This window comes from Gopherus evgoodei, chromosome 9 (genome assembly GCF_007399415.2).
Source record: "Gopherus evgoodei ecotype Sinaloan lineage chromosome 9, rGopEvg1_v1.p, whole genome shotgun sequence".
NCBI lineage: Eukaryota > Metazoa > Chordata > Testudines > Testudinidae > Gopherus > Gopherus evgoodei.
This window is the reverse complement of record NC_044330.1, coordinates 91,731,524-91,745,507: the sequence shown is the minus strand read 5'-3', so window position 1 is coordinate 91,745,507 and position 13,984 is coordinate 91,731,524. Positions and strand designations below refer to the sequence as shown.

The 13,984-nt window shown below is 43.5% G+C and overlaps 1 protein-coding gene across 8 annotated transcripts in view; it reads left to right on the top strand.

Annotated features, from left to right (window-relative positions):
• Window positions 1-9,573, top strand: part of GAB3 (GRB2 associated binding protein 3) — a 100,687-nt gene extending 91,114 nt beyond the window's left edge. For 7 of the 8 annotated variants that reach the window (XM_030576591.1, XM_030576588.1, XM_030576593.1 and 4 more), the window contains 6 exons: window positions 133-188; window positions 1,539-1,794; window positions 4,698-4,779; window positions 6,677-6,779; window positions 8,057-8,170; window positions 9,242-9,573. In XM_030576591.1, coding sequence (XP_030432451.1) covers window positions 133-188; window positions 1,539-1,794; window positions 4,698-4,779; window positions 6,677-6,779; window positions 8,057-8,170; window positions 9,242-9,358 — 728 coding nt within the window. In that variant the 3' untranslated portion in view covers window positions 9,359-9,573. Of the gene's footprint in view, window positions 1-132; window positions 189-1,538; window positions 1,795-4,697; window positions 4,780-6,676; window positions 6,780-8,056; window positions 9,213-9,241 lie in introns of those variants that run through there. The other variant, XM_030576589.1, reaches the window with a different exon arrangement.
• Window positions 9,574-13,984: the final 4,411 nt, after the last annotated feature.

Below are 13,984 nucleotides of genomic sequence, written 5' to 3'. Positions count from 1 at the left end.
CAAGATATTTCATGAGCTTTAGAAAGTCATAATTATTTTAATGCCATATGCCTTGCTCCAGAATTATATCCTTCAGCTTCCATTCCCCTTTTGCTTATTACATTGTTAATCATTGCGGGTATTTTTTTTCAGCCAGCATGGAAGGAAGCTCTCTCAGAAGTCGAGATAAGAGGCTTAGTTTGAATTTGGTAAGTACTCTATTTGCATATATTTAAACACTGGCACAAAACAGACTAAAGCACTAAAGTTAATTGCCTTGTGACCTGAAGCTCTGTTACTCCTCTCCTGTGCTCAGCACAGGAATGGAAGAGGAGAGCACAGGTGACTATATATCACAGTTGCCCGTCCTATATTCTGGAGTGTGCCCCTGCTGTAAGTTAGAGAAGCCTCACACTAGGGTACTAGGGTTTTTCATAGCCCCTTAGAGGGTCCCTCCAACACGCTGGGCAGGCCCCCTCCTGGCACTCCTAGAATACCGCTTCTCTCCCATCAGACATCCCCTATGCTGCAGGCCTGGAGACAGAGCAGAACATGTAAGTCAGCTCTTCACAGAGGCCCTTGCACTAAGGGGTGTTTCCTGGGGTCCATTTCCATGTGAAGGGGATAGGTCACAACCGAGAATGGAGCCCATGTGTTGCAAGTTTCTGTATCACTTTGGAATCATGCGGGTTACCTCCTTTTGGAGACCCATTAACTGTCTCAACCCTCAAAATCCCCTATAATGTGGTAACCCAGTTTTTGACTGCAGAGAATTAGCTGACGCTGGTCAGTGTTGATGTGAAAACACATTAGGCAGTGATGTTCCCACCAGGTATTCCCTGCCCCCCAGGGCTGATTATGCTGCCTCTGCCTCACCAGTCTGGTGAGCCTGAGAGCCAGAACTGGATTCTCCCAAATAGGAAGGCCCTATGCTGCCTTTAGGCTGCTTGGCCAGATGCAGACTCCATTGTCTTTGACAGACGCCATGTTTTTCTCACATTTGAAATTAATCTTACCCGATTTGTAGTCAGGGCCTCTTGATACGCAACCAGCATTAACCTGCGTGACATGAATCCCTAGGGTTAAACTTCAGCTGTCCAATGCAATCCCTATGCATGTGTCTCTGCACTCAGAGCTTCCACCTTTGCGACGGAATAACTCACCAGATGATTGACATGTGAAAATCTCCTTACATTATAAGCCTCCTCTCATTCTGTGGCTCAGATTTGCTGCTGGTGTAGACAAGTGCTCTTCCTTGGAAGTCAGTAGATTTGAACCGGCTTATGCCAACAGTTCATTTATGCCCACATTTCCAGGAATCATGGGCCTCAGCTGCCAAGTTCAGATCTGAACTTTTCCAAAGTTGGCATGGATGTCTGTCTTGGTAGTTTTGGCTCCTGCCATTCCAGAGATAGGCCACCCCAAAAGTTCAGAGGGGGGTGTTCAAGCATGGGGTTTAGTTCAGGCTAATTTGTAGCAATGTCTGGATTAGCCTTGCTTAAGTATTAGAGTTGTTCAGCTGACTGGAATGCTCTTTCTTTTCCTTCTCCTTTCGGAAGCCATGTCGATTCACTCCGCTCTACTCTTCAGCATCAGACAATACGGAGGACAGCTATGTACCCATGCACCCCAGCACCTCTCCACCCATCCCAGGATCAGATTGCTCACCCGATGGCTACACTCCCATGAGCCCAAGCTCAGCAACCTTTACCTTTCCTGTAATCACCAATGACAAACTCTCCAGCCCACTGCCGGAACTTCGCACAGACCTGGAACCACCTCCAGTGAATCGAGATCTCAAGCCCCGTAGGAAATGTAAGGCATTAGACCAACCTAGTAAGCAATTTGAAGCTAAGGTACATTGCTATCACTGATCACTAACTTCCATGTCAAGGCACCTGGCATCCCAGGGCATCACAAAGCACTTCACATGCTATAGATGCAGCCAGCTCTAGGGTGGAAGATGGTAGCCAATAGCCTTGAGGGGAAAACTTTTTTGGCCAAGATCATGTGGTCAAACCTCTTATCTCATTAAAAGTGCCATGGAATTTAAAAAAAAACCAAGGTAGTATCCACTCTGCTGGGATGCTGAGAATCCTAGGAGAAAGATCCTAGTGCAATAACCTGTTATGTACTGGCTGTGTTAACTTTGGGGCATGCTGAGTGACATGCTTTAATCTAGTGGCCTCCAAACTGTGGAGCATGCCCCCCTGTTGGGGGGGCACGGCAGGACTTGCTCTGTCCTCAGCTTTGCTCCAGCCCCACCCCCAGTTGCGGCCTTAGCTCCTGGCTCACGGACTGGCCACGGCTCTGTTCCTGGCCCAACCGCAGCTCCAGTCACAGCCCTGGACCTGGCCCCGACCGTAGCCCCACTCCCAACCCCAGATCCCGACCACAGTTCACCGGGGGTTGAGGAGATGGACAGGAGTAATGTCCTTCCACTGGTTTGGTGAAAGGGAGAATTTTTTCCCCAAGCCCTATGCTGCCTCCAAATCCTCTGTGATTCATACACATTTGGAGGATCCACCTGGAGACAAGATCCATCTTCACAGAAGCCCTCTGTCTCTGCACAGCCCCATGGACCTTCTAGCTCCCTGGGGGCTCTTGGAGGAACTAAGGTGCCCCTGGAATGACCCTTGTCATGGGGGCTGAGGAGGGGTGGAGAATCAGGCTTGCTCTCTCTTCCCACAAATGGAGCTGGAACCCCAAGAGAGAACCCATACAGAAGGGCTTCCACTGGGTGAGGGGGGAGGAAGGCACATACCGTGGAAGTGGCACTTCCCATTTCCACACACCCTCAACCTGGGATCAGGAAGTGCAAGCTCACGTCCCCTGTCAGAAGCAGAGGGGAGTCTGGGGTCATAAGCTCCTTAGACTACAAGTAGTTTACCTATTGGGCCATATCCTGCTTGCCTTACTCACACAAGTATCCTTATGGGCCTGCTTTCATGAGAGGATGAGCAGGATTTGGCCCATTAAGTAGACAAGAGAAGAGGAAAAATTCATTTCTATTCCCACAGCGTTCCTCAGTCTGTGCCACAGGGATCCAAATTATGTGATATTTCTTGTTCATCCAGCTACATTAAGCTGCTTAATTTGCACACACTTGAGTGTTCTGCCTGCTTGTTGGAACACCACAGGATTTGTGCGATGTTCTGGAGTGGACTGAAGGGTTTTATACTCCTTCCTGAGTTAGCACCCATGGATAAACTAAATTCCATCTCTCCGTGAGTGGCACTCGGCATTGTCGTAGAACAAGTGCTAGATGTTGTTACCATGTAGAAAATGTGGAGAAACCTGATGAAATGGGAGAGGTTGGTTCAGGGGAAAGGTAAAGCTATGGCTTTCACTTCTGGTTGCTGGTTCAAATGCAGCCCAGGCAGCTATTGATAGAAATTTGTTACTACCTCAGGCTTGCTTAGTGACCTAGATGAAATGAGTTGAAGGCCTCAATCCATTTCCCTATGGAGAGATGTTCACAACACATAAAGCACCACCACACTTGGCACCCCTATGGGCAGCAACCGTCTCAGAAGACAGGCCAAGGATTGGCTGGACCTGGACACTGAAGTAGCCCCTCCCCTGGGGAGACATCACTTGCTGACCCGGGTTCAGGCATGTTCCTGGTCATTCTGGAAAGTCTGCTCTCCTGCTGCCCATCATGTTTAGCTCCTTGTTTTAGGAGCCACAGAGGACTTTAGCTGCCAAGGCAGATTTAAACAGTCCATTTATTCCACAAGGTTTCCTGAGTATAATCTCGCACAAATGCTAGGCTGTATAACTTTGTTTGTTAAAATAGTGCCTAGGTGCCAACCACAAATAGGGCGTCATTGTGCGAAGCACTGTACAAATGCAGGAGTAGACTGTCGCTGCATGAAGAGCTTACGATCTAAACCGGAGTAGGCAACCTATGGCACGTGTACCGAAGGCGGCACGCGAGATGATTTTCAGTGGCACTCACACTGCCTGGGGTCCTGGCCACCAGTCCAGGGGCTCTGCATTTTAATTTAATTTTAAATGAAGCTTCTAAAACATTTAAAAAACTTTATTTACTTTACATACAACAATAGTTTAGTTATATATTATAGATTTATAGGAAGAGACCTTCTAAAAATGTTAAAATGTATTACAGGCATGCGAAACCTTAAATTAGAGTAAATAAATGAAGACTTGGCACACCACTTCTGAAAGGTTGCTGACCCCTGGTCTAAACACACAGCACAGATGCAAGGCGATGAAGGGGTAGAGCACACAAGCAAAGTGAACAATGTGATGGCAGCAAATTACATGTTAGTTCCAGGACTTTTGGGAGGGTGGGATGGAGGGTTTAGTTAGGAGGCAACCTGCTAAATAGGAAAGGAAGGTAGATGAGGGGAACAGGACAGGGCAGAAGGGGTAAGAGGGGCAGGTCTGGAGTGAAGCTGAGGTGAAGAGACTGAGGGAGTTGGAGAAAACAGCCATTCAGCACAAGGAAGAGTAGGTCCAGTGAGAAAAGTGGAAAGTTCTCTGAGCATCTGAACGTTCCTGCTTTGGCTGCTTCTGCCTCTACCAGCTGGAGTTTCTGGCTGGTTCCTCTCTGCAGTTTTTTCACCAAGGCCACGTGGGGGGCCACCACCTGGTTTCTGGCGCCCCCAGTGTTGGGGGAGGTGTCTCCCATTTATTTATGTTAGAGACATTAAAAATCCTGCTTTTAAAATTCCTATTGTACCTATTTGCAGCACGACCCCCTCCGCTGGATCTGAGAAACCTCTCCACAATCCGGGAACACGCTACCTTGACCAGAATGTGGACTGTGCCTTAGTAAGTGGATGAGAAACCTGACTTTGAAACCTTTTAAGCATGAGCATTGTGAAATGGAGTTATAAATAACTTATCACATTCCGCAAGAAATAGTTTGTTGGCAAAGTCTATAAACAAACATGCTATGCAAATTCCATGGGACTCCTTCCAGCATTTTACAGGCTTTTGCTGCCATAAAAAAAGGGCTCCTTTTAAAGACGGACACAGTGCACTCCCTTCAGACTGTGCCGTGAGAAATTCTGTGGTTTGGATCTCTTGCAAATTAGCACTACCTCAAAGCCTAAATTGTCTCTTGTGAAACCTCCTTATGTAACTTTTTAGAAGGTTGGAGCTAATCTGTTCTCTGGTACAGCTGCCATAATGTTAGCCCTCATGCCTTCTAATATTTTTCCAGAGGAGAGCAGACATCTTTGTTTTTGAAGATTAAGATGGCAAAGGGAAAACGAACCTAGTTTAAGGCCTGGCTGGCCTGATGACCTGGGGCTAACATTCTGTGCTGCCATACCGAAATGGAGACTCGATTCTTGCTCCTCATTTAATGTCGCTGCAAACCAGTTGTGGGGTGGAGGGAATGCCTCAGGTCACTCTCCCCAAATGATGACAAAGCCACAGTATCAGTGTGCCCCAAAGGGAGTCACAGCCAGGAATTCTTAGCTGGTAGGATCGAAGCAGTGACATGAGATGAAGCATGCTGGCCACAGGCAATGGTGGCAGTAAGTTCTCAGACCCGATGGGGAAAGTTGTAAGGGGTTTGCCAGTTTCCCCTTGAAAATACCTGGGTGAACAGAGAATTCTCACAAGGCTTCCTGTGTGGATCCTTTTACTGCCTGGCACTTTAACAGTGGCATGCCAAACACTGCCTTTTTAGCTAACGTGGCAGGTACTCAGAGAAAGGGCTTGCTCTCTTGGGAGAAGCTGACACAGTCTGTCAGGGCCCGATAATCTGGTGGAAGCAATCAGAATCTTCCCCAGGCTTCCAGGTTAGTAGATAAACACTGGCTCACCCCTGAGGTGCTCTGTACTTGGCCTATTGGGCAATCTCACAAGTTCAGTTCTGCCTCATGAACATCCCTGCTACGTGCCATGGTTAATGAACTCTGACACATTCAACTGCTGTACAAGGTCTGCAGGGAAGAGGAGCATTGAGGAGTTCATTTATTGTAAGCTAAATATCAAGTTTTTTTCTATTAAACAAGCCAAACAAGAGTTTAAATGACCAAATGTGCTCAGAACAAATAAAGTGAAAACCAAAGGGATAACTGTTTGGATTAAATTGTTTATGCCATGTGAAGTACACAGCTAATCTCTGGTTAACTAGCCATATTGGCCAAACTGCAGTAATTTAGCGATGATTTGCAGTAGGTTTGAATTACATTATACAGACTGCTTCTGACAGTTAGATTAGAAGCTACATTTTTCTTTTAAAAGAACTGAGTTGCAGACAGCTCCAAAGCACAGATAACATGTGTTTGTACTGCATTCAAAGCCAGCCAAGTTGCTTTGCAGGCAGCTACAGTAGCTGATTAATTCATTTCAATCTCAGAAATGGTGGTACCCATACAACAAAGTAACTGCTCCATCAGTGCATATGACACAGATAAATGTCTGCCTCCATTTGCGTTCCTTGCTGGAGAATTGCTCTGATATATCCTGCTTTCTGTCCTGCCATAGCTGGCAAACTTTTATAGTGTCAAGACAAATCCCAGAAAATCCACCAGAGATATTGTTGATGTAACTGTAACATGCTTTATAGCTAAAAAACATTTTTGGATAGCCTCTCCATTAAGGCTTCAGAATTAGGGTGAGTTATTTGCCATATGGGCCATGTCAGACTTTGGCTTCTTTTCAAAGCATCTGTTAGATGCTTCCTTAACCTTGCCTGTGTTTTTCTTTCTAGCAATCGAACGAGCTTTATCTCTCCAGATAAAGACGGTATTAATTCAGCAAGAATATTTGGCAATTCAGTTTCCGGAGAAGAGGAAGAAAGTTACATTCAAATGGTAATCTTCATTTTCATGCAGCTATCCTGTGCTCTATTCTGTCAGATGCCCTGAGAATTCTGAAGCTCATTTTCTAAGAAAAATGTTCAACAGGTTTGTCCTTTGCCCTCTTAAAAAAAAAAAATCAAATGGTTTTAAACTAAAGACACTGGGTCTGATTTACAAAGAGATAAGGGAAGCCTTTTTTCTGCTATGCAGATCTCAGCTGTTCACCCCACAAACCATTGCTGAGCAGTTCCAAGAGATCACTGGGATCAGGCATATTTACATGAGAACTCATTAAAGGCAAAGAAAAACTAAGTCCTTTCACCTTTTACAAGGGCCCCCTGCAGAATCTCCTAGGAAATGACAGACAATCTTCAGTGCACTTCCTAAAGGAACACACACAATGTTGTATAGAAAGAGAACTCCTATTAAAGTCTTAGTTGCATTAACCCTACTTCCTATTACATAAAACAAAAATATTGTGGCTTCCTTTTCTTCATTAATTCTTTGGCCATGTCTACGAAAAGGCCAGAACCTAATCCCCTTCGAATTTCAGGTGGGAATTGATCTAGAATTCCTAGGTCTGAACCAGCTGTGGCAGATTTGGTTCCAAATGCAAAGCCCGAAGGGGCCAGCTTTCCACTTCCAGTTTGGGAATGATTGCACAAAGAGTTTACACAGTTGGCTGCTCCAAACAGAAATCTTACTTCCTCTCTCCAGACTAAACCTGAAGCTGATCTGAACCTACGCAGTAAGTTCTCAGCTCAGCTCTAGTGATAATTACACTCCAATGTTTTGTTCAAAAAGCTAAAACCTTTAACATGGTTTGTCATTGTCTGTGACTCTCCATTTTGATATGCAATTGACAGAGATGAATCAGAATCAGAACCATTTATCCTTACTCCCCCAGAACTTCAATGACTTAGATGAAATGGGATCCAGATGTAAGCCATCCCAGGTTTTGGTTTTGCAAAATAAGATCCTTACTGATGTTTTGCTAAACCTGAATGAAAATCACCCGCGCCCCTTTTTGCCCATATTACTGTAATTACCCCAAATCAGAGTTCCTGAATTTCTTTGTACAGTCACGTAATTAGACATTGCTAGGATCTTGCAATTAGTTGATGAATGTATCCCCTGACATACTATACAAACGATGTGGGCCAGAGCTCTCCTTCTTTGCTTACTGCTGGATTAGGAGTAATACTAAACAGTCTGGTCTTTTTCCTTTTAGGATCATGATTTAAGGGTTTTGAAATTACTCATTAAAAGTTTCTCTCATTCCTCAACAGGAGCACAGCCAGGCAACATCTCCATGCAGTGGTGCTTTCCCATGGTCAAAGAAGTCCAACCTTGATTACTTAGCATTGGATTTTAATTCCGCTTCCCCATCCCCTGTACAGAAGGTAAGAATCATTTATGCAAATACCACCCTTTTTTGTACATCCTGGTGTCTTTCTCTGATGGAGGCAAACAGACAGAGATTCTCACTTCTGGGTAGTCTCAACAGAATGAAATCTGTCATGCTCTTCCAGCTGATTGCATTCATAACAGGCTCAACATGAACATACTGGTAACGTGATAAAACCACAATTAAAGTTATTACAGTGGTGCCAGTATCATGCTGATATGGAATCATATTAGGCATAATGGCTCCACTGGAATATACAGTAGTAAGAATATATGGGCAAATTTGTTGGTGCTTGCAGGAATTCTGCAAGCTCTTTTTTCATTCTCAAAAGAGGCACGGTTTCCCACAAAACTTTCCTGCTAATTTTCCCACAAATCCTATCTGCAGTAACTTTCTGTGAGATGAGTATGACTGACAGCAGGGTCACAGGAAGACATTATAGGAGATCTTGTAACACGGCAAAAATATGTAATAATATTATTTATGTCATTGCAGAAGTGCCTTAGATTCTTTAGACACAGCCAAAAGATAAGGTCTCTGCTGCTCCAAAGAACTAACCATTTAAATAGACAATGACGGACAAAGAAGGAATACAATGAAAGCAAATAAATTTACTGTGAAGTGTAGAGACTATCCTGATAGATTGCTGAGTTTTTGTTTTACATCATTTCAATCATCAGTTTTGCTCATATATCTTTGAGGGGATTGACTGGATGCTTTCTAGGCCTCCTTTAATTTAAACCCTCCTATGGTTAAAATTCACGCAGGTCATCAGTATAGCAGGATCTTACTAAAGGCAAGAGAATAATGATCCTTGCTCTGGGATGGAGTTAGCCCGTACAGAGTGTTTCCATATCTCACTATGCTGGGCAGGGTGACACAGTGACAGATGGATAATTCTGTCTAAAGCGGACTGCAAAGCAATGCTCTTGTCAGCTGATGTCACTTCAAGGTGAAACAAAATGACCAGGAAAAAAAGAAAAGGAAGAATAGAAAACAAAACCAGTTTTACTAGCATCCATGTTCTCTCTAATATAAAACAATTGTTTCTTCGTCTGTCCTACAGAAACCTTTTCTCTCGGAAGAGCAGAGAGTAGACTATGTCCAGGTAGATGAACAGAAGACTCAAGCCCTACAGAACACTAAACAGGAATGGACGGATGTGAGGCAATCTAAAGTTTAAAGGAGGAAGGGTTGGGGTTTGATTTTTTGCACTGGAACAACATTGTTAACCAAACAGCTGTAACAGCAGAGTTCAAAGGCAGACAGAGTGTAAGATCCTGGTGGTCTCTAGAGGAATGACATTTTTAAGGAAAAACCTTCAAGTTCAGCTGGAAATACTATGTTGAATGAGTGGTTTATAAGATTATTAAAGTAACACGTTAGTCTTCTTTGCCACCCCTTGCAAGCAAGTTACATAGTACAGTTTTATGGCCTGATTGCGGGAGCCACACATTTAATGGTAACAAATGCCACTACATGTTGCATTTATCTATTTAACCCCGCCTTCACCCTGTATTAGGTAACTCCTTGTTGCTAAGGCTGTTTTTTGATATTCTACAAATACTGCAGGTGCTAAGGCTGCTTATAGATTCTGGTATCGGACAGGTGTTGGTGACTATTCGACCAAGGGCTAAAATACTGAAATAATAAAAAACAGAACATGTTAATATATATATAGTGCTTAAGCAAACAGAATTTTGGAGACTATTCCCCTCGCACCCCAGATATCATGTCTGACTCTGAGTGACACTGTTAGAGACTATAAATAGGTCTTTGCACTGATGGAACTGGAATGCTTGGTAGTCAGCACCCTGACTGACGTTCATCATATTGAATTTCTTCTTTCTGTTGCGGTTCACGTCATCACCTTTTCCGTCCAATTGATCCTGATGTTTTCTCTCACGTGTGAGGACTTTCTTCAGCACAACACAGCAGCTCCTCTGACAGGAAGCTGCTGACACACAGTTCTTTGCTGGCCGAAAAATAAAAAAAGGAAGACTCTTCAAGTCTTGGAAATCCTGGCAAAATATCAAAATTGTTTTTATCCGAACTGCAAAAGAAGAAATGCAAATGAAATTCCTGATAACAGTGATCGACCCCACCCGAGTGTTTTGTTGGCCTCATCCTAGCAAATGAGATAATTAGGAAACACAGTCTTAGTCGGGCACTCAGGTAAGAATGAGGGAAGGAGCACTGTTAGGCAAGCAACTCTGCCTATGTAAAACAGACACTTAATACACTTCAACAATGTCAAGACGTATTCAGGAAGCTTATCTCCTTTGGTGTTTATTATGGAGACAATCTCAGGATCAGATTAAGTGTATGTTTTATAATGTATTTAATTTTGTTAATTTGCTTAAAATCCTTATTTCAAGATGTGCACAGGCAGTTCAAATCAAGAAAGTGCAGCACCCTTCAGTTATCCCATTGGGTTCAGTCTTGAAGTCTTTACTTATGCAAGAGATCCCACTGGCTTTACCGGGACTACTCTTGTGAGCAAGGACCTCAGAATCAGGAACTTTATGAAGGATTTTCCTTCATGCTGGATCCAAATTCACATTCTTCTTCCTCATCTCTGCTGATATCACACTATGTTACTGTAAATTATTGACATCCAAAAAATGCTGAATTACCAAACTGGGATTAGGAAAAAATTTGTTTATGTCAAAGAAATGACTCTGACATCCTTTCAAGCTTCTGTCGTATGTTTCATGCATCCCTTATTCTGTAGTATTGTCACACATTTGGGCCCATAGGAAGGTTGAAAGCGATGACTACCTGATTCTCACTGTACCGCTAGAAGAGGGCAGCTTAGCTGATGAAAACATCATTTTCTCCTACCTCAAGATAGCTGAAGTGTTTGCAGTTCTTGCTACTTCATCAGAGCAAGACACATTTGTGACTCTGCGATGAATGTTTGCTCAGTTTTGCTAGTGAGAAAGACGGGGTTTACCTGTGCATTTATTGGCTTGGGGGCAAATCACACATCCCAGTCTGCAGGCACCAAGTGTCATGGATTAGAGCTGTTTGGAAAATAGGGTGTTTCTGCCTTCTGCGGAAAATGTTGACTTTTTGTCATTCTCCCCCCCGCCCCAAAAAAGGCTGAAGAATGCCAATTTTGGCCAGAAAAGTATAGACAAAAGCTCAATATTTTCTGCAGAAAACGCACTTCTAGTGGAAATTTTAATTTTGTTGAAAAACCAATTTTCTGTTGATAAACAGGTTAGAAAGGGGGAAATCTTCAACCAGCTTTATCCTGGATCCAGTTTTGCTGCCCGAGAGGCAGGATTCAGGGAGCCTGCCTACGCTCAGTGGTACAGAGCACGCTTCTGTGGAGGCTGGCATGGAGGTTTGCCTTCCTGCCCAAAAGCCTTCCCTTTATTTTGAGGAGGTAGGCAAGATATCAGCCTGTGTCTATTGGGCTATGCAAATGATCAGTGGCTGAACGTGCTTTGTGCATACTGAAATACTGACAAGGAAACACAAGACCAGGTGAGCTTGACAGCAAGACAACAGAACCCTAAGGAGCAGGGAGAGGTACAAGTCAAAGCAGGCGCTACCCTAGAAGTGGGAATGAAATATCATTACACTGCCCTGGCCCCCAAATGCTTAATGATAACAAGGTAGCGTCTCAGTAATTTTAAAGTAAAACGTTAATAAAAACCATTCTGTGTTTTACTGGAATATGTTTTTCCATGATGTAAAAAATACTCTGGAGCAGAAAAATACAAAGTCAAAAGTTTTAAAGAAAAATGGGGGGGATGTTTTTCCCCACTTTGAAATATTTAAACTTTGGCAGATGCACTGAAGGGTCACTTATCAGAGCGGTAGCCGTGTTAGTCTGGATCTGTAAAAGCAGCAGTGAATCCTGTGGCACCTTATAGACTAACAAACGTTTTTGAGCATGAGCTTTTGTGGGTGAATACTCACTTCATCGGATGCATGTAGTGGAAATTTCCAGGGGCAGGTATATATATGCAAGCAAGAAGCAAGCTAGAGATAATTAGGTTAGTTCAATCAGGGAGGATGAGGCCCTGTTCTAGCAGTTGAGGTGTGAAAACCAAGGGAGGAGAAACTGGTTCTGTAGTTGGCAAGCCATTCACAGTCTTTGTTTAATCCTGAGCTGATGGTGTCAAATTTGCAGATGAACTGAAGCTCAGCAGTTTGGATTAAACAAAGAGTGTGAATGGCTTGCCAATTACAAAACCAGTTTCTCCTCCCTTGGTTTTCACACCTCAGCTGCTAGAACAGGGCCTCATCCTCCTTGATTGAACTAACCTCTCTAGCTTGCTTCTTGCTTGCATATATATACCTGCCCCTGGAAATTTCCACCACATGCATCCGACGAAGTGGGTATTCACCCACGAAAGCTCATGCTCCAAACGTCTGTTAGTCTATAAGGTGCCACAGGATTCTTTGCTGCTCTTGAAGGGTCACTGAAGAGTCTAGAAGGTGTCTTTTCTGTCAGTGTTTCTGAGAGATGGGCCTGAACCATAAACCTGGATCTGAATATCTGTGAACGTGGGTCTATATCTAGTGTCAATGTACCTCCTGCCTGCCAGTGGCACCACAGCCTGACCTTGCAGTTGTTGATCAAACAAGGCCGTGCTGCTTTTAACCTTCACTTTTTATCCAGAATCTAACTTTTCCCCCCATGATCCAGTGTAGCAATCCATTTCCCTCCGATATATGTGGTAACTCTCATTGGCATTAACATGTGGGTATAATGTGGGGAAGTGCAAGCTACTGAGTTTGGGTTTTGGTGAAGGTTAAAAGCAGTGCTGAGTGCACCTTGATCACAATGAAATTGCAATTTCAAACAATTGGGTTTTTCCTTTTTACTCAAATGGAGAATTCCACAATGTGACACACTAGAGTAATGGTATTATTTTTCAGTACACTTGTGCATTAACCTCCTATAGTTCAAGGATTCAGTCTGAATACAGTTGCACCCCCTTGTAGATCAGCTAGTCCATCATAGACTATCAGGAGAAAAATGGTATTTCGGTGAAAGAAGGAGCCTGTATTTACTTAAAAGCAGCAAAGAATCCTGTGGCACCTTATAGACTAACAGACGTTTTGGAGCATGAGCTTTCGTGGGTGAATACCCACTTCCTCAGATGCAGTATTTACTTAAACACACTCATCACTGACCCTTAGCCAAAGAGGAGAGGGAAACTGAAAAGCACCTGGAAACAGATTTATCTTTTAACAGTGACACATCTTTTGTCTCTAAGATGCCACAAGGACTCCTCATTGTTTTCACATCTGAAAATGTTAGCTAGTCTGAGAATCCTTCTGTAGTACTAATTTTTGAATCAGCCAAACCGCAGCTTATTGAAGCACAGAATGCATCCTTCCTTAACGGGGGCTAATTCTTTATTATTGAGTTATTGTTATTTATTTATTTTTTAAAAAAGTAAAGAATAGAGATGAAGAGGGAGGTGTGGCCCTCAGTGAGGCAATCTAGCTAACAGCAACTGTAGCTGTAGTTTCTTTTTAAATGGTCTTTTGGGGGGAATCTGCTTAAGGCGTGTTCCAGCACACGTCCTTCAGCAGTGCCTTATCCAACCAGTCTTTTTTATTTAAGCCAGAGGGAAGCATTAGACAACCCTAATACATTTGTTTAATTATAAATGTAGCTTGGTTCAATGGAGCATTCAGATGAAACTCAGTAGCATGGCAAAGTGAAAAGTCAACAAGGAAAGTGGTTTCAGTCCATGTGCTTCTCATGAGAGATCCACGTGGTTGGAATGTTATGTTGATCAGTTGGATTTTTCCAAGCTATTGGACACAGCCGATTTAT